General features: G+C 41.2%; 1 protein-coding gene across 1 annotated transcript in view; it reads left to right on the plus strand.

Moving 5' to 3' along the window:
• Nucleotides 1–13,944, plus strand: part of LOC137437288 (gamma-aminobutyric acid type B receptor subunit 2-like) — a 915,845-nt gene extending 901,901 nt beyond the window's left edge. The window contains exons 18-20 of the mRNA XM_078766430.1: nucleotides 504–612; nucleotides 9,937–10,159; nucleotides 13,891–13,944. Of these exons, the coding sequence (XP_078622556.1) occupies nucleotides 504–612; nucleotides 9,937–10,156 (329 nt within the window). The 3' untranslated portion in view covers nucleotides 10,157–10,159; nucleotides 13,891–13,944. The remainder of the gene's footprint in view (nucleotides 1–503; nucleotides 613–9,936; nucleotides 10,160–13,890) is intronic.
• The last annotated feature ends 11,309 nt before the right edge of the window (nucleotides 13,945–25,253 follow it).

Here is a 25,253-nt window from a genome sequence, read left to right on the forward strand (position 1 = left end):
TCTGTTTGTGTGTGTGTCTGTTTGTGTGTGTGTGTGTGTCTGTGTGTGTGTGTGTTTGTGTGTGTGTGTGTCTGTGTGTGTGTGTGTGTGTGTGTGTGTGTGTGTGTATGTATGTATGTGTGTGTATGTATGTGTGTATGTGTGTGTGTATGTATGTATGTGTGTGTGTGTGTGTGTGTGTGTGTCTGTTTATGTGTGTGTGTATGTATGTATGTATGTGTGTGTATGTGTGTGTGTGTGTGTGTGTGTGTGTGTCTGTGTGTGTGTGTGTCTATGCATGGATATCGTCATCTTGAAAAACGAGGGAGTTTCACCTGAGTTCTCGAATTTACTTGTTATTTTTCGAGCCCCCTCATGGTTTATTTTATGTCTTACACATGGAGTTTCATATCAAACATGTCAGGTTAACGTTCGTGCATCTTAGCAAGAATGATATTTATAAAACTTTACTTTCCTCTAATATCTGTGCCCCCTCTCCCCCCCCTCCCCTCCCCACCCCTTAGCTCCTGTGAAAGAGCTCATCCTTAAACAAGTCACACCTGTGGGTTCGCAGCCCGCCTCGATAACTACACCTGTGTACGAGTCCACAAAGGAAAAACAGAACCTTGGAAAGTACGTTTTGTTTTCTCCTCTTTTACAACTGACCAAGGATCTTGTCTGTGTTCATTTGTTATTGATAATCTTGTATTTCCTGATGAGACACTTTCTAATCGACAATACACGGCTTTTTGGTCTCCCAAAGATCAAGATGACATGTATCCAAATACCAGGTAAAAAAAACAAACAAAAAAAAACACCTTTAGAGGCCATTTTTCCCCGCAAAGCGGGGGTTGGCCTTTTTCGGGAACCGTGGTTGTTGTTGTTTTTTGGTCCCCTTTTTGAAGCAATGTTTTACGGCCGGATGCCCTTCATGATGCCAACCCTTTTTGCCGCAAAGGTAAATATTAGAGAAATTACTATCTAAATACCAGGTAAATAACTCAAATTGAATCCCATGTCATTACCTTGCGCTTGTGAAGCGAAAAGAGGGGTTAAGCGATCGGTGTGTGCGTCCGTACGTACGTATGTCGTATGTGCGTGTCTGCATTTTAAAAATTCATTTTCTTAGCAAGCATTGGTCCGATTGACACAAAATCTTCACCATAGGAGCGCCTCCACGTGTATAATTTTTTATTCACAATTATGATGTCATAGGTCACATGATACGTACGCCATCTTGGAAAATCGTTGGACCTTTCGTAAGAGATTAATCGTAAGAGATTTGCAGGCAAGGATCTGGACCTCTATATCTCCGAAACAGTTCAATGGAAAAAATTGAAACATTGCTCATTGTCAAGTGCTCACCATGGGGAATAAGATATGTCAATGATGATGTCATCAGTGCCTTATTTATGACAAATACCTTTAAAGACCCAGATGACCCAAAAACCCAGAAGACACAAAATACCCCAAAGACACAGGACCCAAAGGAGACAAATACCCCAAAGACCATGAAAAGGGTCCCAAAATATCTGTAAGACCCTTTAAACCCATTAGATCAGCTTGGACCCTGGACCATTTTGAGGTTTGTATACAAAAAGTAAACTGTTCAGGCATGCACTTTACCGAGTGCCGTTCTAGTTTTTTCATGTTTTTGTCTGATACAGACAAAAACACACTCATACAAACAAAGAACACATTTATACAGACAAAGCCACACTGACACAGACAAAAACACACTGATACAGACAAAAACACTGACATAGACAAATACACACTGATACAGACAAAAACACACTGATACAGACAAAAACACTGACATAGACAAATACACACTGATACAGACAAAAACACACTGATACGGACAAAAACACTGACATAGACAAATACACACTGATACAGACAAAAACACACTGATACAGACAAAAACACACTCATACAGACAAAAAACACATTGATACAGACAAAGCCACACTGATACAGGCAAAAGCACAAACATAGACAAATACACACTGATACAGAGAAAAAGAAAGTGATACAGACAAAACACACTGATACAGACAAAAACACTGACATAGACAAATACACACTGATAGACAAAAACACACTGATACAAACAAAAACACTGACATAGACAAAACACACTGATACAGAGAAAAACAAAGTGATACAGACAAAAACACTGACATAGACAAATACACACTGATACAGACAAAAACACACTGATACAGACAAAAACACTGACATAGACAAATACACACTGATACAGACAAAAACACACTGATACGGACAAAAACACTGACATAGACAAATACACACTGATACAGACAAAAACACACTGATACAGACAAAACACACTCATACAGACAAAAAACATTGATACAGACAAAGCCACACTGATACAGGCAAAAACACACTGATACAGACAAAAACACAAACATAGACAAATACACACTGATACAGAGAAAAAGAAAGTGATACAGACAAAACACACTGATACAGACAAAAACACTGACATAGACAAATACACACTGATAGACAAAAACACACTGATACAAACAAAAACACTGACATAGACAAAACACACTGATACAGAGAAAAACAAAGTGATACAGACAAAAACGCTGACATATACAAAACACACTGATACACACAAAAACAAAGTTATAAGACAAAAACACTGACATCGACAAAACACACTGATACACACAAAAACAAAGCTATAAGACAAAAACACTGACATAGACAAAACACACTGATACAGAGAAAAACAAAGTGATACAGATAAAAACACTGACATAGACAAATACACACTCATACAGACAAAAACACTGACATAGACAAAACACACTGATACAGAGAAAAACAAAGTGATACAGACAAAACACTGATACAGAGAAAAACAAAGTGATACAGACAAAACACACTGATACAGACAAAACACACTGATACAGATAAAACACACTGATACAGACAAAACACACTGATGCAGACAAATACACACTGATGCAGACTAAACACAACGATACAGACAAAACACACTGATGCAGACAAAACACACTGATACATACAAAACACACTGATACAGACAAAACACACTGATACAGACAAAACACACTGATGCAGACAAATACACACTGATACAGACAAAACACACTGATACAGACAAATACACACTGATACAGACAAAACACACTGATACATACAAAACACACTGATACAGACAAAACACACTGATACATACAAAACACACTGTTACAGACAAAACACACTGATACAGACAAAACACACTATTACAGATAAAAAAAACACTGATACAGACAAAACACACAGATACAGACACAACACACTGATACATACAAAACACACTGATACAGACAAAACACACTGATACATACAAAACACACTTACAGACAAAACACACTGATACAGACAAAACACACTGATACAGATAAAAAAAACACTGATACAGACAAAACACACTGATACATACAAAACACACTGATACAGACAAAACACACTGATACAGACAAAACACACTGATGCAGACAAAACACACTGATACAGACAAAACACTGATGCAGACAAAACACACTGATACAGACAAAACACACTGATACAGACAAAACACACTGATACAGACAAAACACACTGATACAGACAAAACACACTGATACAGACCAAAAAACAAGCATCTTGAAATGGCTTTGTGGTTTGTGGAGACAAATGAGGAGAAGCCTGGTTTTCTCAACGGAACCTGGTTCTCTGACGAGGCTGACTTTTTGCTAAATATCCAAGTCAAGTCAAGGAACAATTTCTACTGGGGCACAGTGCTACCCAATCAGGGTCGCCAGAGATCCTTACATTCGGTCCAGTGCACAGGCTGGCGTGCAATGAGCAACCGTGGCATCATTAGACCGTTGTGGTTCGACGATGAGGACGGTATTGACATGCCCATCAACTTTGAGCACGACACTAAAGTTCTGGACTACTCTTAGTCACAGAAGAAGCTTTCGAGGACAAGACCAATGGTTTCAGCGGCATTGGGCAACCCCTCACATTGCAAATGAGTCTGGTGAGTGGATGACAAGTCACTTCAGAGAGGGAGTGATGGTCTCAACATTCCCCTGATCTGATCCCACTGGATTTTTATCTTTGGCAAAATCTCAGGAAAATGTGTACAACGAAAACCCGAGAAGGATATTAGCAACTAGTGGGGTCACCTGTGGGAATCCCTCGGGCATGGACGTGTGTGACATTTCGACATATTGATTTAGATGCTGCACATTAAATTTTACAAAATGGTTACTGGCAATTCATCAGATCCAGAAATGGTGTAATGAACACAATTTATTTATTTCACATAATATGTGACCCCTCACTCCTCTCCATCCTCACGCCTCTCCAATCCCACTCCTCCTCACACTGCCCTCCAATACTCCCTCACACTCCTCTCCAATCCCTCACACTCCTCCAATCCCTCACACTCCTCTCCAATCCCTCACACTCCTCTCCAATCCCTCACACTCCTCTCCAACCCCTCACACTCCTCTCCAATCCCTCACCCTCGCCTCCAATCCCTCACACTCCTCTCCAATTCCTCACACCCCTCTCCAATCCCTCACACTCCTCTCCAATCCCTCACACTCCTCTCCAATCCCTCACACTCCTCTCCAATCCCTCACACTCCTCTCCAATCCCTCATACTCTCCTCCAATCGCGCCTCACTCGCCTCTCCAATCGCTCCTCACTCGCCTCTCCAATCGCTCCTCACTCTCCTCTCCAATCGGCCCTCACTCTCCAACCCCTCGCTCCTCTCCAACCCCTAGCCTCTCTCCAACACCTCGCTCCTCTCCAACCCCTATCTCCTCTCCAACCCCTCGCTGGAATGAATGCCAGTTTAAACAGGATTACCTTTACTTCCGTATAATAATGATGAATGAAATAATAATGAAGAAATATCTTTCGGCAATTTCCCGTCTGTGGCGATACATGAACGAAGCTATGCCCCTCTCTCCACATTATTGTGACGACGTATAAATTAAATATTTCATCCTGACGATTGTCATTAAATGGAAAAGTCCGCCACGAATTTTTAATATATCTCGCCATTTTCCCATCTGTTATTTTAGGCGGTGTATGACCGACCATGCCGCGATTTTAAAAAAATATAGTGGGGTCACCTGTGGGAATCCCACGGGCATGGACATGTGTGACATTTCGATATATTGAGTTGGATGCTGCACATTAAATTTTACAAAATGGTTACTGGCAATTCATCAGATCCAGAAATGGTGTAAGAACACAATTTATTTATTTCACACAATATGTGACCCCTCACTCCTCTCCACCCTCACGCCTCTCCAATCCCACTCCTCCTCACACTGCCCTCCAATACCTCCTCACACTCCTCTCCAATCCCTCACACTCCTCTCCAATCCCTCACACTCCTCTCCAACCCCCCACACTCCTCTCCAACCCCTCACACTCCTCTCCAACCCCTCACACTCCTCTCCAATCCCTCACACTCCTCTCCAATCCCTCACACTCCTCTCCAATCCCTCACACTCCTCTCCAATCCCTCACACTCCTCTCCAATACCTCACACTCCTCTCCAATTCCTCACTCTCCTCTCCAATCTCTCCTCACCCGCCTCTCCAATCGCTCCTCACTCTCCTCTACAATCGGCCCTCACTCTCCAACCCCTCGCTCCTCTCCAACCCCTCGCTCCTCTCCAACACCTCCTCACACTCCTCTACAATACCTCCTCACACTCCTCTCCAATACCTCCTCACACTCCTCTCCAATTCCTCCTCACACTCCTCTCCAATCCCTCCTCACACTCCTCTCCAATCGCGCCTCACTCGCCTCTCCAATCGCACCTCACTCGCCTCTCCAATCGCTCCTCACTCGCCTCTCCAATCGCTCCTCACTCGCCTCTCCAATCGCTCCTCACTCTCCTCTCCAATCCGCTTTTTCCCATCTCGTTTCTCTTGTTTTTCTCCCGTCTCGTTCTTTTTCTTGCTGCATCATGTTCAAGTTTGCATTGACGTTCGTCGACGGACTCGTTCACCCATCTCATTCGTTTTCTTGCGAGAAAGTTCGGTCCATCCCATTTGCCGAATGTCATCGTGTAATCGACAACTTCGCCCGTCGTGTTCAAATCTGTATTCGGCACAGAGTCAGACAATTGGAGCATTTGATCGACCCAGTGCCAAACTAAAGTCCTACAAGTTACAGTTCTGATATTTGGTAAAAATTTGCCGCACAAAATGTAGCATAAAGTCCTGAAGTTTTATGTAATTCAGAATAAAAATGAACGTATTGTGGGATTTTAGAGGGGTTGATTATTTTGGCACAACTGTTTAGTTTTACCCTCGCCTGAGGAGAGTGTATTGCATTTGAGTCAGTTTGTCTGTCTGTTTGCCTGTTTGTTTGCCTGTTTGTTTGTCTGTTTGTTTGTTTGTTTGTTTGTCCGCACAGAATAAATATGATTTTCTCTGCAACCGTTGGTCCGATTGACAGGAAATTTTCACCATAAGTGCAAATCCACCTGTATAATTTTTTAATGATAAATATGACATCATAGGTCACGTGGTTAGGCCGCCATCTTGGAAAAATCGAAAAAAATTGCACCTCTATATCTCCAAAAGTGCTGAATAGAAAAAAATTGAGACATGGCTCATTGTAAAGAACTCTCCATGGGGAATAAAATATGTTAATGATGATGTCATAGGTGCCTCCATTATGACATCATAATTCGACAAGTACAAAACTTCATCCGATCAAGATGAAATTTCTTGAGCATAATCTAGGAATAAATTAGTTTTGAAAAAAAAAATGGCGTCATCGGTCACGTGGTTCGGCCGCCATATTTGTTTGAACACAAAAGCCTTAAAAATACTGAAAATACATCCTGGTGTGGGTTTGCAATCTCTGATTGCTCTTTCTAGTTTTGTATTGTTTTTGGCACAGCTGTTTAATTTTTTGTATTGTTTTTGGCACAGCACAAAAAACCTCAATCGATATCTCACATTTGTAAATTGTAATTTCTATAACTGTAAACTGTGAAATAAAAACCTCAATGAAAATTTACATAAAAACTGTAAACTCATGTCCAAAAAATAAATAAAGTCAAATTAATATGTCGCAGGAGGTCGGTGATGCCTGCCTATTATCATAAAGCTTCTATTTATTATGTACCTATGTATGAAGCACATGTCGTTATTGCTTGCCATGTGTAAGCATACCCCACTAGTATATATTATACACTCATGCACACACCTGCCTTGGCATTTCTTGAACTATTGTGACCTGCTCACTCTGTGAACATTTGAAATGCCCATCAAGGCTGTTTGTAATTTGAGCCATTGTTAAAGCATAGTTTTTGGCCTTTAGTGCAAGTAAACCATCCAAGCCCTGCCTGCCCTCCTCCTCGCTCCCTTTTCCACCATCACTCACATTTCAAAATGTAATTGAGAAATATCTCTTGCCTTATATATTAATGTCTGCCGTTGTCATTTCCTGGAAAATCAAAACTACTCACAGCCTCACAATGTCTCTGTCCGTAGTTTAATGGAGTTCCGTTCTCCTCTATGTTATTGTACCCTAGCATCACATCTGTTTCTCATTGATTATGTGAATATAAAGATCTCAACATCATTAGACACTTACATTGAGGCCGAAGCATGAGGTCGGTGGCCTTTCTATATTTTATTTCCTCTTCTCCGATCCAGCTCTACGTGCTGTCTCGGGTTTTCAATGCTCCCTGGCTCCCCCAGGATCCATGTGTTCTTCCAGTAACTCCTTCCTCGTTAAACTCCCGAAATCCAGGATTTCTGCACATCTCAACTTTTTACGGTGTAGCCCGTAGGGCAAGCCGTCTAGAACAGCGTTTTTCTGTCCGCTTGTCCCCACAAACGTACACCAATCAGAGCTGAGGATCTGGTCACATGACAGGGGGACACCTTTATTAAGCATTACAGTTGCATATTTTACTAAAAGGAAATATAATAACCTTCTGGGGAACGTTTTGGGATCCAGGCAGGTGTTCATAAGGTAGGTAGGAGGTTTCAGCAATTCCTCAATACAATTATGATTTTGAAATGGGATCGGCACGGCCCTTGCTCCCGAATCCGGAAGTGAACAGATGATGATGGTTCGCCGATTTTATATCTCAATACAATCGTAATTTTACATAATATATATGAATACCATAGTATTGTTACCACCTGGCCCCTGCGTCAAGGGCTCGGGGTACTGCCTATTGCTCCGGAGATCCTAATCGATGTGCTCGGGAGACCAATACGTTCCCCGTGGGCGGGTCGCACCGTTTGAGAAATCAGAAGTGACCGAGCGAAGTTACCATCCAATTGCTGACGCAATTTTACACCCCCTACTTTTCAACACACAGCATGCCAATCCAGAAATGCAATGCAAATTCAAAACAGTGGAATAAATGCAAATTTATGGAATAAATGCTTGGACCGCGCGTCCTGCGTTCGTTTTTGCCTTTCTCCCCCGTGCCGACGCTCTCTTCTTCCTCCTCTTCTTTCTTTTCCCCCCAGAGGTTCTTTCTCTATTCAATTATGTAGAGCCCCGGTGGGAGGGAGAAGGTTGATAAGGAAGATCTTTGTTTTTCTTTTAACAAAATAATAAAAATGAAGTCGAAAGGGAAGGAAGAAAGAAACGAGCAAATCTGGTTTCACAGCTGGCCCGGAATTTCACATAAGATACACCCCAACAATCACAGCTTTCGTCATTGCAATCCCAGCCCCACGAGTGTAACATTATGAATTTGTGATTGGAATGATGAATGATGCTGTTTGGAATTAAAATATAGAGAACCTGCTCTCAATGTCTGACGTTTGACTGAAGGTGGCACAGGAATGTGGAATTTATTGGTTCATCGTTCACCATTCGCTGTTTTTTTATACGCAAGTCATTCACGAACCGGCTGTCCATGCTTGAAGTCATACTTGAGCTCACCAAATAATTTAAATATGTCATTACGTATTTAAACATCACCTATCATGTCTGTCAGGCATAAATAATGTACTGAAAGAACATTTTTGCTATACAGTATATCGTCACATTCACCTTTGTGGGTCACCTTGTGAGAATTGTTAAGAAAAACCTTTTTTTTTTTGTACATTTTGATTAAAATATTAAATACTTCTGTGTATAAAGCATTTTATCTATCTATAATTCCAGTAATCTCTGTGTGTTTGTTTGTTTGTTTGTTTGTCTGTGACCGCTGTTTCTCGACAACCACGGGTCCGATATACTTGAAACTTGCCAGGTATATTGCTGGGGACCCGAGGATGTGCCTTTTCAAGGTTTCATATTAATCGGACAATTACTTACCGAGCTATGTCCAAAAAACGATTCAACCAATCAGAGAGCAGCGAGCTATCGCGTGTGCCGAACGTGGCGAACACACTCTGCCTCGGATGGCACATTTGAGAGCGTATTCATTTATTTCCCGTCGGCAAACTATGTTGGCGCTATGTTGGCGTTAAACGATGTTTTAAAACTAATTAAAACCCCGGGGGGATTGTCACTGTACTCGCAAGCCGTTCGCCGTTCGCTTTGGCGTTGCGAATGGACCAAAACATTTCATGGACCAAACCATTTCATGTAAAGCGTTCGCCGTTCGCTTTGGCGTTGCGAATGGACCAAAACATTTCATGAACCAAACCATTTCATGTAAATAGAGGGGGGGATATAATTTTAGATATAGATATAGTACGGGCATGCCCTAGTATTACATAATTTGGTCATAAGGTGGCAGTGTCTTTACTGTATGATAAAAAATGCCCAGTTAGATCTACCCACTACAGTACTACATGTAGTTAATTACAGGTGTGCAGGTTGGTCTGTTACTTAAAACGAGGTGTTTTTGTACGAAATGCAATGTGTTGATGATACACGACGGCTCGTCGGTTTCTTATTCAGTGGCCTCCGGCGCCTTTCCATCCAGCTACCGATACTACACCATGCCTACCTTCCCTCGATCGGCGGTGCCCACATTGCCGACATGAGTCCTTGCACCACCCCGAGCCCGATCGACTGCCTGCAACCGATGGCACACTTCTCCACCTCTTCTGGCATGCCCTCGCTACCTCCTCTTAGTCTCAATGGTGCCGCGAGACTTGCCGCTGCTGGAGGGACGTAGCAGGTATTACACACCTGAATGAGTGAGCGGGTGAAGTCCTTTATGAGAGCGGGCTACTGATAAAGGATACCTATTGTGGTGGTTTTGGTTATTTAAAAAGTAGCGATGGTCACTGGTATGGTTTATAAGATACACCTCCCAGGTAACACAACAACGTTGGCCCAACGTTGTTGTGTTACCTGGGCTGGGTTTGCAAGGTTTTCACTTTGCTTTGACAATGTACCTTGAGTCATGCAAAGTCAGTCACACAAGTTTATACTCACTCATACTTACTCGTGCTCACTCATATTATCTCATACTCACTCTTATTAGCTCCTACTCACTCATACTCACTCGTGCTCACTCATATTAGCTCATACTCACTCATATTATCCCATACTCACTTATATTATCTCATACTCACTCTTATTAGCTCCTACTCACTCATACTCACTCGTGCTCACTCATATTAGCTCATACTCACTCATATTATCCCATACTCACTTATATTATCTCATACTCACTCTTATTAGCTCCTACTCACTCATACTCACTCGTGCTCACTCATATTAGCTCATACTCACTCATATTATCTCATACTCGCTCATACTCACTCGTGCTCACTCATATTAGCTCATAATCACTCATATTAGCTCATACTCACTCTTGCTCACTCATATTATCTCATACTCACTCATATTAGCTCATACTCACTCATATTAGCTCATAATCACTCATATTAGCTCATACTCACTCTTGCTCACTCATATTATCTCATACTCACTCATATTAGCTCATACTCACTCATATCAGCTCATACTCACTCATATTAGCTCATACTCACTCATATTCGCTCATACTCACTCATATTCGCTCATACCCACTCATATTATCTCATACTCACTCATACTCACTCATATTAGCTCATACTCACTCAAACTCACTCATATTAGCTCATACTCACTCATATTAGCCCATACTCACTCATATTAGCTCATACTCACTCATATTAACCCATACTCACTTATATTAGCTCATACTCACTCATATTCGCTCATATTCACTCATATTATCTCATCCTCACTTTTATTAGCTCATACTCACTCATATTATCTCATACTCACTCTCATTAGCTCATACTCTCTCATACTCACTCATATTAGCTCATACTCACTCTTATTAGCTCATACTCACTCATACTCACTCATATTAGCTCATACTCACTCATATTAGCTCATACTCACTCATATTAGCTCACACTCACTCATATTAGCTCATACTCACTCACACTCACTCATATTAGCTCATACTCACACTCACTCATATTAGCTCATACTCACTCATATTATCTCATACTCACTTGTACTCACTCATATTAGCTCATACTCACTCATATTATCTCATACTCACTCTCATTATCTCATACTCACTCATACTCACTCATATTAGCTCATACTCATTCTTATTAGCTCATACTCACTCATACTCACTCATATTAGCTCATACCCACTCATATTAGCTCACAATGACTCATATTATCTCATACTCCCTCTTATTAGCTCATACTCACTCATACTCACTCATATTAAATCATACTCACTCACATTAGCTCATACTCACTCTTATTAGCTCATACTCACTCATATTAGCTCATACTCACTCTCATTATCTCATACTCACTCTCATTAGCTCATACTCACTCATATTAGCTCTTACTCACTCTTATTAGCTCATACTCACTCACATTAGCTCATACTCACTCTTATTAGCTCATACTCACTCATATTAGCTCATACTCACTCTCATTATCTCATACTCACTCTCATTAGCTCATACTCACTCATATTAGCTCATACTCACTCATATTAGCTCATACTCACTCTCATTATCTCATACTCACTCTCATTAGCTCATACTCACTCATATTAGCTCATACTCACTCTTATTAGCTCATACTCACTCATATTAGCTCATACTCATTCATATTAGCTCATACTCACTCTTTGTAGCTCATACTCACTCATACTCACTCATATTAGCTCATACTCACTCATATTAGCTCATACTCACTCTTATTAGCTCATACTCACTCATATTAGCTCATACTCACTCATATTAGCTCATACTCACTCTCATTATCTCATACTCACTCTCATTAGCTCATACTCACTCATATTAGCTCATACTCACTCTTATTAGCTCATACTCACTCATATTAGCTCATACTCATTCATATTAGCTCATACTCACTCTTTGTAGCTCATACTCACTCATACTCACTCATATTAGCTCATACTCACTCATATTAGCTCATACTCACTCTTATTAGCTCATACTCACTCATATTAGCTCATACTCACTCATATTAGCTCATACTCACTCATATTAGCTCATACTCACTCTCATTATCTCATACTCACTCTCATTAGCTCATACTCACTCATATTAGCTCATACTCACTCTTATTAGCTCATACTCACTCATATTAGCTCATACTCATTCATATTAGCTCATACTCACTCTTTGTAGCTCATACTCACTCATACTCACTCATATTAGCTCATACTCACTCATATTAGCTCACACTGACATATTAGCTCATACTCACTCTTATTAGCTCATACTCACTCATACTCACTCATATTAGCTCACACTCACTCATATTAGCTCATACTCACTCATATTAATTAGCTCATACTCACTCATATTAGCTCATACTCACTCATACTAGCTCATACTCACTCATATTATCTCATACTCACTCATATTAGCTCATACTCACTCGTACTCACTCATATTAGCTCATACTCACTCATAATAGCTCATACTCACTCATATTATCTCATACTCACTCATTTTATCTCATACTCACTCATACTCACTCATATTAGCTCATACTCACTCATATTAGCCCATACTCACTCATATTATCTCATACTCACTCATATTAGCCCATACTCACTCATATTAGCTCATACTCACTCTTTGTAGCTCATACGCACTCATATTATCTCATACTCACTCATACTCACTCATATTAGCTCATACTCACTCATATTAGCCCATACTCACTCATATTAACTCATACTCACTCATATTAGCTCATACTCACTCATATTAGCACACACTGACTCATATTATCTCATACTCACTCATATTAGCTCATACTCACTCATATTAGCACACACTGACTCATATTATCTCATACTCACTCTTATTAGCTCATACTCACTCATACTCACTCATATTAGCTCACACTCACTCATATTAGCTCATACTCACTCATATTAGCTCATACTCACTCATATTAGCACACACTGACTCATATTATCTCATACTCACTCTTATTAGCTCATACTCACTCATACTCACTCATATTAGCTCACACTCACTCATATTAGCTCATACTCACTCATATTAGCTCATACGCACTCATACTCACTCATATTAGCTCATACTTACTCATATTAGCTCACACTGACTCATATTAGCTCATACTCACTCTTATTAGCTCATACTCACTCATATTAGCTCACACTCACTCATATTAGCTCATACTCACCCGTACTCACTCATATTAGCTCATACTCACTCATATTATCTCATACTCACTCATATTAGCTCATACTTACTCATACTCCCTCATATTATCTCATACTCACGCATAGTCACCACTGTGTCTCTTAACTTAATTGTGCCTGCAATCCAATTTGTAAAATCTAATTTTCATCCTCTCTTTCCCTTTTGTCCCCCAGGGTTCATTATAGTGTGTGTGTATGTGTGTGTGTATGTGTGTATGTGTGTGTGTGTGTGTATGTGTGCGTGTGTGTGTGTGTGTGTGTGTGTGTGTGTGTGTGTGTGTGTGTGTGTGTGTGTGTGTGTGTGTGTGTTGAATCCAAGAAAATAAATAAAATTTGAGAGTGATGAAACAATCAATTATTATATTGACAAAACTACCACACTTTAAGTATTTCATGAGATTAATTAGTTTGTTTCTATTGAAACCCAATTGCGTATTCATGTTAATCTTTTGTACCGGATAATATTTCACTCCACTTGGATCTCAACAACGTTGGTGACCTCAATGTCCCGATTAGAGCCTTGGAGTATATGAAGAGTGACTGTAGGTAATCCACACATCATTGGATAACACCTGAGATGCTCCTGGTCTTCGAAGATGAAGTTGAGGATTGTTTTGTCAAGCTCTTACTCATGGTCATACGTTTAGTGTTTAAAGGATTCGAAATTTGCTACCATGTGGTAGCATTGACACCACATGATGCACGCGAGAGATGATCATTCCATTTATTCTGACTTCACCGTCACCAAATACAATGTCAGACAAAGAGTTTCCAAATGCAGATTGTTTCGATCTTCATTGTGATAGTGTCAACTTATGTAGGTATTGTTTACATTTAGTTACACACCCATCTTTATCATTCTTTAGTTGTTGTTTGCTCTTGGTGTATTGAACTAGTGTGTCTGCTCTTGAATTCCTGATTCTTGGCTCAGTCTGCAGTTCCAGCAATGATGAGGTATTGTAGATGAGTTTCTTGAATTTCTGATTATTGGCTCCGTCTGCAGTTCCAGCAGTGATGAGGTTTTGTAGATGAGTTTCTTGAATTCCTGATACTTGTCTCTGTCTGCAGTTCCAGCAGTGATGAGGTTTTGTAGATGAGTTTCTTGAATTACCGATTCTTGGCTCCATCTGCAGTTCCCGCAGTGATGAGGTTTTGTGGATGAGTTTCTTGAATTACCGATTCTTGGCTCCGTCTGCAGTTCCAGCAGTGATGAGGTTTTGTGGATGAGTTTCTTGAATTACTGATTCTTGGCCCCATCTGCAGTTCCAGCAGTGATGAGGTTTTGTCGATGAGTTTCTTGAATTACTGATTCTTGGCCCCATCTGCAGTTCCGGCAGTGATGAGGTTTTGTCGATGAGTTTCTTGAATTACTGATTCTTGGCCCCATCTGCAGTTCCGGCAGTGAGGAGGTTTTGTAGATGAGTTTCTTGAATTACCGATTCTTGGCTCCATCTGCAGTTCCAGCAGTGATGAGGTTTTGTGGATGAGTTTCTTGAATTACCGATTCTTCGCTTCATCTGCAGTTCCAGCAGTGATGAGGTTTTGTAGATGAGTTTCTTGAATTACTGATTCTGGGCCCCCATCTGCAGTTCCAGCAGTGATGAGGTTTTGTAGATGAGTTTCTAGAATTACTGATTCTTCGCTTCATCTGCAGTTCCAGCAGTGATCAGGTTTTGTGGATGAGTTTCTTGAAATACCAATTATTGGCTCCATCTGCAGTTCCAGCAGTGATCAGGTTTTGTAGATGAGTTTCTAGAATTACTGATTCTTCGCTTCATCTGCAGTTCCAGCAGTGATCAGGTTTTGTAGATGAGTTTCTAGAATTACTGATTCTTCGCTTCATCTGCAGTTCCAGCAGTGATCAGGTTTTGTGGATTAGTTTTTTTTTTTGTTTCAAAAGGACCAATCGTGGTTTATACCATTTTATTCTCCAATTGTAATGATGTAACACCAATCGATTATTCTTATGCCAGGCTTGCAAAAGCTCTCCATGTAATCTGTTTGATTATGACAGCCATAGGCTAGCTGAACAAGCCTTAAGAATAACTTATTGAGGTGTCATGGTTGTCCCTTAGCACAAAAGAGTGTAAATGTGGATCGACGATTTACTTTTTCATCAGACAAGGAGCTCACCATGTAGTCAAACTCAAAAGATTCCGATCACATCCCTGTTTTTCCATGAATATCACGTCTTTATTTATCAAAGGGCTGAAGTGCATTTGATTGTTGCCGGTAATCATTCTCATCTTGTGATGAATGAAATCCATGCCTATCAAAGCTACAGTTTCAAAGTGTGATTTAAAAAGTTATTTGATTTAAATAATGAAAGATCCAAGAAGAAAAAAACTAAACTTTAATTATGTGGAGCACCAGGCCTACCTTTCAACCAACACCTTTTACGCTCTTAAAATGAAGTATTGCCCCATTTCACAAAATAATTTATTTTATTTCAGTTCAATATAGTTGATAGTCTTGCACTTTGTTTGTCTAAACACACCCTTAATTATCACGTCATCCTTCATCATATATCTTTTCCAAGAATGTTCGTCAATGTCACCTGCGAGTTCACTTGTCCGAAGGTACTTTGCCACGGCTTCCTTTTCCTACATTAATCCATTCCGTTGGCTTCAGTGTGTTCATCTCATGTCAGAGTACTAGCAGTCACATCAAGTGAGAATAATAAGATAGATTATTGTAAATGTTGTGGGAGATTTGAACCTATCCTTTGGGAAGTGATGACGCGTCTATTGTTTTCCGGATGAAAAGGTTTTCAGTGACTTTGAATGTAAAATTCCTGTTTTGCGATTTGATGGTCAAAGCAACATTTCAGATTATTTTGTTGTTTTCGTCTTTCTGTTAGTACTTGAATAGTAAAGACAATTCTTTGATCAGCATCAGCCAATTGCGATGTCCAAATCAAAGTTGTACTTCTACCGTTGGTCATTGGAATGTCGTTCAGGAAGGACTCGATGGTCAAGACTGAGCTCAGCAACAATCCGCTTGAGACCGTCGGTTCATCAGCCCGAGGAAAATTAAGAAAACCAACTTCTGTAAATGGAATAAACTGCTGAAAGAGCCATAACCAGAAAAACAACTTCACATAAGAATAGGAAAATACCTGTAAGATGATTGAGTAATATCTAAAGTGGCAGCATCCTCGAATTTTGCTGTAGTTTGATGATGGGTTCTTTCAGCAGTAAGATCTCGTCAACATGGAAAAGATGGATGAAACAAATGGATCAGATCGAGGTAGGAATGTGGTTTTCCTCTGTATAATTAAATTCTATGGTCTGAATGTATTGGTCAGAGAGAGTGGCAACTAAAGAATGGGATATCATGTGATGAACTCCTTCACTGAGTGCAAGTATGACTGTATGAGATGGAATTAATACTTCCTTGGACAAGTGCATGCAACATAAAGCACAAAGCACGAATGTACACGACCACGTTGGAGCAGTACGGGTGAACACTTCTCCGAAGAAGGACTGGAGAAGACGGTATGGTGGGAGTATTACCGTCTGTTTTCGACTTCTGGTGTTGTTCACACTGCAGAGGGAAAGGGGGCACCGGGCAAACTCGGACCATCACTTGCACAGGTTCACTTTTAGATACTGTATTTGCAAAGTGCGCACGCTCGGTTCGTGCCCTCCATGTTGGTGTCCAAGATTTAATGTTTCACAGACGTGTACGCACGCATTTGTGTGCATGGCACGACACTCCCAACACCAGTCCCTTCTACGATTTCCTTACAACCTCCTCCCAATCGCCCCCTGACTTCATCTTTGAAGCTGTGAACCGACATTATTTAAGTTTTCCTATGTTTTATATGCAATCAATAAAATGAGATCCCGTCTCTGTGTGCCAATGCATTCTGTGGTCCACTAGGCCTAATTGCATACTCTTCGGCCACCATTAGAGCTGCAAGAGCGTTTTGTGCTCTCTTCTGCCATCCACAATAAGCGGATAATAATGCACAGTGCGGTTCATTGTTTTTGTATTGGACTGGTGATTATCCAAGGGCACAATTATGCTAAAAGCACCTAATACCTTCATTTATCAGCTTTGCTTTCTTCTCCCAACATGCTCACTCCTCAGTTTGTTTTACTGAAATGGTTATGCTAATGGAATTCTGCTATGCATCAGTTTAACCTTTGTTGATGGATGGCCGACAGCTGGAGGTTGATGTACTTGTATCTACTCAGCTGCAGTTATAATATAATAGGCTGTATAATATGCAAATCGCATGATACCATCATGTTGGCCTGCATAACAGGTTGGCCTGTATAATGTTATCATCTGAAATCGCTGGCTCACTTTTCCACTTTCGCTTTTCGCATTTCGCACTTTTCACATTTTGCCATGTGCCCACTTTTCGCATTTGGTTTAGCATTGCAAAACCACTTTTCGCACTCGTCCGAGCATTGAAAACCACTTTACGCACAAGTGTTGGTGTTGAAAACCACTTTCGGCATTCGTGCTCGTGTTGCAAAACCACTTTTCGCACTTGTGTTATTGTTGCAAAAACCACTTTCCGCACTTGTACTGGCGTTGAAAACCACTTATCGCACTTGTGTTAGTTTTGCAAAACCACTTTCACACTTGTGTTAGTGTTGCAAAACCACTTTCCACACGTGTGTTAGTGTTGCAAACCACTTTCCGCACTCGTGCTCGTGTTGTAAACCATTATTCGCATTCGTGTTAGTGTTGCAAAAACCAATTTCCACACTTCTGCTGCCGTTGAAAACAACTGTCAGCACTCGTGCTAGTGTTGAAAACCACTTTTCGCATTTGGTTTAAGTATTGCAAAACCACTTTTCGCACTCGTGCACGTGTTGCAAAACCACTTTTTGCACTTGTGTTATTGTTGCAAAAACCACTCTCCGCACTCGTACTGGCGTTGAAAACAACTTATCGCACTTGTGTTAGTGTTGCAAATACACTCCCACACTTGTGTTAGTGTTGCAAAACCACTTTTCGCACTTGTGTTAGTGTTGCAAAACCACTTTTCGCCCTTGCGCCAGTGTTGAAAAACCACAATTCGCATTTGTCTTAGTGTTGCAAAACCAATTTCCACACTTGTGCTGGTATTGAAAACCACTCTCCGCACTCGTGCTAGTGTTGAAAACCACTTTTCGCAATTGGGTTAGTGTTGCAAATCCACTTATCGCACTTGTGCTCATGTTGAAAACCAATTTCCACACTTATGCTGGCATTGAAAACCACTTTCAGCACTCATGCCCCTTGTTGAAAACCAATTTTCGCATTTGGTTTAGTATTGCAAAACCACTTTTCGCACTCGTGCTAGTGTTGCAAGACCACTTTTTGCACTTGTGTTAGTGTTGCAAAACCACTTTTCGCACTTGTGCTAGTGCTGCAAAACCACTTTTCGCACTTGTGTTAGTGTTGCAAAACCACTTTTCGCACTAGTGTTGGTGTTGAAAACCACTTTCCGCACTCGTGCTAGTGTTGCAAGACCACTTTTCGCACTTGTGTTAGTGTTGCAAAACCACTTTTCGCACTTGTGTTAGTGCTGCAAAACCACTTTTCGCACTTGTGTTAGTGTTGCAAAACCACTTTTCGCACTTGTGCGAGTGTTGAAAACCACTTTCCGCACTTGAGCTGGTGTTGCAGAACTATTTTCCGCACTTGTGCTGGCATTGAATACCACTTTTTGCACTTGTGTTAGTGTTGCAAGACCACTTTCCACACTTGTGCTGGCGTTAAAAACCACTTTCTGCACTTGCGCTGGTGTTGCAGAACCACTTGCCGCACTTGTGCTGGCGTTGAAAACCACTTTTTGAACTTGTGTTAGTGTTGCAAAACCACTTGCCACACTTGTGCTGACATAGAAAACCACTTTTCACACATGTGCTTTGTGCTAGTATTGCAAAACCACTTTCCGCACTTGTGCTGGTGTTGAAAACCACTTTTCGCACCCCGGCTAGTGTTGAAAACCAATTTCCACACTTCTGCTGGCGTTGAAAACTACTTTCAGCACTCATGCCCCTTGTTGAAAACCACTTTCCGCACTCGTGCTAGTGTTGCAAAACCACTTTTCGCACTTGTGTTCGTGTTGCAAAACCACTTTTCGCACTTGTGTTAGTTTTGCAAAACCACTTGTTGCACTTGTGCTGGCATTGAAAACCACTTTTTCACCTGTGTTAGTGTTGCAAAACCACTTTCCACACTTGTGCTGACATAGAAAACCAATTTTCACACCAGTGCTAGCATTGAAAACCACTTTCCACACTTGTGCTAGCATTGAAAAGCACTTTACGCACAAGTGTTGGTGTTGAAAACCTCTTTCCGCACTCGTGCTCGTGTTGCAAAACCACTTTTTGCCCTTGTGTCATTGTTGCAAAAACCACTTTCCGCACTCGTACTGGCGTTGAAAACCACTTGTCGCACTTGTGTTAGTTTTGCAAAACCACTTTCACACTTGTGTTCATGTTGCAAGACCACTTTCCACACTTGTGTTCGTGTTGCAAACCACTTTCCGCACTCGTGCTAGTGTTGTAAACCATTATTCGCATTTGTGTTAGTGTTGCAAAATCCAATTTCCACACTTCTGCTGCCGTTGGAAACCACTTTCAGCACTCGTGCTAGTGTTGAAAACCACTTTTCGCATTTGGCTTAGTTTTGCAAAACCACTTTTCGCACTCATGCTCGTGTTGCAAAATCACTTTTCGCACTTGCGCTAGTGTTGAAAAACCACAATTCGCATTTGTCTTAGTGTTGCAAAACCAATTTCCACACTTGTGCTGGTATTGAAAACCACTTGCCGCACTCGTGCTTGTGTTGAAAACCACTTTTTGCAATTGGGTTAGTGTTGCAAAACCACTTATCGCACTTATGCTGGCATTGAAAACCACTTTCAGCACTCATGCCCCTTGTTGAAAACCACTTTTCGCATTTGGTTTTAGTATTGCAAAACCACTTTTCGCACTCGTGCTCGCATTGAAAACCACTTTACGCACAAGTGTTGGTGTTGAAAACCACTTACCGCACTCGTGCTAGTGTTGCAAAACCACTTTTCGCACTTGTTTTAGTGTTGCAAAACCACTTTTCACACTTGTGTTGTTGTTGAAAACCACTTTCCGCACTTGAGCTGGTGTTGTAGAACTACTTTCCGCACTTGTGCTGGCATTGAATACCACTTTTTGCACTTGTGTTAGTGTTGCAAAACCACTTTTCGCACTTCTGCTAATGTCAAAACCACTTTTTGCACTTGTGTTAGTGTTGCAAAACCACTTGTCTCACTTGTGTTAGTTTTGCAAAACCACTTTTCGCACTTCTGCTGGCGTTTGAAAACCACTCTCCGCACTTGAGCTGATGTTGCAAAACCACTTTCCACACTTGCGCTCGTGTTCAAAACCACGTTCTGTGCTTGTGTTGCAAAACTGCTTGCCGCACTTGTGCTGGTGTTGAAAACCACTTTTTGCACTTGTGCTAGTGTTGAAAACCACTTTTCGCATTTGGTTTAGTATTGCAAAACCACTTTTCACACTCGTGCTAGCATTGAAAACCACTTTACGCACAAGTGTTGGTGTTGAAAACCACTTTCCGCACTCGTGCTCGTGTTGCAAAACCACTTTTCGCACTGGTGTTATTGTTGCAAAAACCACTTTCCGCACTCGTGCTAGTGTTGAAAACCACTTTTCGCAATTGGGTAGTGTTGCAAACCACTTTTCGCAATTGGGTAGTGTTGCAAAACCACTTATCGCACTTGTGCTCATGTTGAAAACCAATTTCCACACTTATGCTGGCGTTTAAAACCACTTTCAATACTCATGCCCCTTGTTGAAAACCACTTTTCGCATTTGGTTTAGTATTGCAAAACCACTTTTCGCGCTGGTGTTGAAAACCACTTTCCGCACTTGAGCTGGTGTTGAAAACCACTTTCCGCACTTGAGCTGGTGTTGCAGAACTACTTTCCGCACTTGTGCTGGCATTGAATACCACTTTTTGCACTTATGTTAGTGTTGCAAAACCACTTTCCACACTTGTGCTGGCGTTGAAAACCACTTTCCGCACTTGAGCTCGTGTTGCAGAACCACTTTTTGCAATTGTGCTGGCATTGAAAACCACTTTTCGCACTTCTGCTCGTGTTGAAAACCACTTTTCGCGCTCCTGTTAGTGTTCAAAACCACTTTTTGCACTTCTGTTAGTGTTGCAAAACCACTTGTCTCACTTGTGTTCGTGTTGCAAAACCACTTTTGCAATTGTGCTGGCATTAAAAACCACTTTTCGCGCTCCTGATAGTGTTCAAAACCACTTTTTGCACTTCTGTTAGTGTTGTAAAACCACTTGTCTCACTTGTGTTCGTGTTGCAAAACCACTTTTTGCAATTGTGCTGGCATTGAAAACCAATTTTCGCACTCCTGTTAGTGTTCAAAACCAGTTTTTGCACTTCTGTTAGTGTTGCAAAACCACTTGTCTCACTTGTGTTAGTGTTGCAAAACCACTTGTCTCAATTGTGTTAGTGTTGCAAAACCACTTTTCGCACTTGTGCTGGCGTTTGAAAACCACTCTCCGCACTTGAGCTCGTGTTGCAAAACCACTTTCCACACTTGCGCTCGTGTTGAAAACCACGTTCTGCACTTGTGCTTGTGTTGCAAAACTGCTTTCCGCACTTGTGCTGGTGTTGAAAACAACTTTTTGCACTTTGGTTAGTGTTGAAAACCACTTTTTGCACTTGTGCTAGTGTTGAAAACCACTTTTCGCATTTGGTTTAGTATTGCAAAACCACTTTTCACACACGTGCTAGCATTGAAAACCACTTTACGCACAAGTGTTGGTGTTGAAAACCACTTTCCACACTTGTGATGGCATTGAAAACCACTTTTCGCACTCGTACTAGCATTGAATACTACTTTCCACACTTGTGCTGACATAGAAAACTACTTTTCGCACAAGTGTTGGTGTTGAAAACCTCTTTCTGCACTTGAGCTGGTGTTGCAAAACCATTTTGCACACTTGTGCTGACATAGAAAACCACTTTTCGCACTCGTGCTAGCATTGAAAACCACTCTCCACACTTGTGCTGACATAGAAAACCACTTTTCGCACTCGTGCTGGCAAAACCACTTTACGCACAAATGTTGGTGTTGAAAACCTCTTTCCGCACTTGTGTTCGTGTTGCAAACCACTTTCCGCACTTGTGCTAGTGTTGTAAACCATTATTCGCATTTGTGTTGGTGTTGCAAAACCCAATTTCCACACTTCTGCTGCCGTTGAAAACCACTTTCAGCACTGGTGTTCGTGTTGAAAACCACTTTTCGCATTTGGCTTAGTTTTGCAAAACCACTTTTTGCACTCGTGCTCGTGTTGCAAAACCACTTTTCGCACTTGTGTTATTGTTGCAAAAACCACTTGCCGCACTCGTGCTAGTGTTCAAAACCACTTTACGCACAAGTGTTGGTGTTGAAAACCACTTTCCGCACTCGTGCTCGTGTTGCAAAATCACTTTTCGCACTTGTGTTATTGTTGCAAAAACCACTTTCCGCAGTCGAACTGGCATTGAAAACCACTTGTGTTAGTGTTGCAAAACCACTTTTAGCACTTGTGTTATTGTTGTAAAAACCACTTTCCGCACTCGTGCTTGCGTTGAAAACCACTTTACGCACAAGTGTTGGTGTTGAAAACCACTTTCCGCACTCGTGCTAGTGTTGCAAAACCACTTTCGCACTTGTGTTAGTTGCAAAACCACTTTTTGCACTTGTGTTAGTGTTGCAAAACCACTTTTCGCACTTGTGTTAGTGTTGTAAAACCACTTTCCACACTTGTGCTGGTGTTGAAAACCACTTTCTGCACTTGCGCTTGTGTTGCAGAACCACTTTTTGCACTTGTGCTGGCATTGAAAACCACTTTTTGCACTTGTGTTCGTGTTGCAAAACCACTTTCCACACTTGTGCTGACATTGAAAACCATTTTTCACACATGTGCTAGTTTTGCAAAACCACTTTCCGCACTTGGGCTGGTGTTGAAAACCACTTTTCGCACTTCTGCTCGTGTTGAAAACCACTTTTCGCGCTCCTGTTAGTGTTCAAAACCACTTTTTGCACTTGTATTAGTATTGCAAAACCACTTGTCTCACTTGTGTTAGTGTTGCAAAACCACTTTTCGCACTTGTGCTGGCGTTTGAAAACCACTCTCCGCACTCGTGCTCGTGTTGTAAACCCTTATTCACATTTGTGTTATTGTTGCAAAAAGCACTTTCCGCGCTCGTGCTAGTGTTGAAAACCACTCCACGCACAAGTGTTGGTGTTGAAAACCAATTTCCACACTTATGCTGGCGTTGAAAACCACTTTCAGCACTCATGCTCGTGTTGAAAACCACTCTCCACACTTGTGCTGACATAGAAAACCACTTTTCGCACTCGTGCTGGCATTGAAAACCACTTTACGCACAAATGTTGGTGTTGAAAACCTCTTTGCGCACTTGTGTTCGTGTTGCAAACCACTTTCTGCACTTGTGCTAGTGTTGTAAACCATTATTTGCATTTGTGTTGGTGTTGCAAAACCCAATTTCCACACTTCTGCTGCCGTTGAAAACCACTTTCAGCACCAGTGTTCGTGTTGAAAACCACTTTTCGCATTTGGCGTAGTTTTGCAAAACCACTTTTTGCACTCGTGCTCGTGTTGCAAAACCACTTTTCGCACTTGTGTTATTGTTGCAAAAACCACTTTCCGCGCTCGTACTAGTGTTGAAAACCACTTTACGCACAAGTGTTGGTGTTGAAAACCACTTTCCGCACTCGTGCTCGTGTTGCAAAATCACTTTTCGCACTTGTGTTATTGTTGCAAAAACCACTTTCCGCAGTCGTACTGGCATTGAAAACCACTTGTGTTAGTGTTTTCTTTGTTAGTGTTGTGTTAGTGTTGTGTTAGTGTTGTGTTAGTGTTGCACCACTTGTGTTAGTGTTGCAAAACCACTTTCACACTTGTCTTAGTGTTGCAAAACCAATTTCCACACTTGTGCTGGTATTGAAAACCACTCTCCGCACTCGTGCTAGTGTTGAAAACCACTTTTCGCAATTGGGTTAGTGTTGCAAAACCACTTATCGCACTTGTGCTCATGTTGAAAACCAATTTCCACACTTATGCTGGTGTTGAAAACCACTTTCAGCGCTCATGCCCCTTGTTGAAAACCACTTTTCGCATTTGGTTTAGTATTGCAAAAACACTTTAAGCACTCGTGCTTGCATAGAAAACCACTTTACGCACAAGTGTTGGTGTGCTCGTGTTCGTGTTGCAAAATCACTTTTCGCACTTGTGTTATTGTTGCAAAAACCACTTTCCGCAGTCGTACTGGCATTGAAAACCACTTGTGTTAGTGTTTTCTTTGTTAGTGTTGTGTTAGTGTTGTGTTAGTGTGTTAGTGTTGCACCACTTGTGTTAGTGTTGCAAAACCACTTTCACACTTGTGTTGGTGTTGCAAAACCACTTTTCGCACTTGTGCTCGTGTTGAAAAACCACAACTCGCATTTGTCTTAGTGTTGCAAAACCAATTTCCACACTTGTGCTGGTATTGAAAA

The sequence above is a fragment of the Myxine glutinosa genome, chromosome 12, assembly GCF_964187855.1.
Source record: "Myxine glutinosa chromosome 12, kmMyxGlut1.1, whole genome shotgun sequence".
In the NCBI taxonomy this organism is placed as follows: domain Eukaryota; kingdom Metazoa; phylum Chordata; class Myxini; order Myxiniformes; family Myxinidae; genus Myxine; species Myxine glutinosa.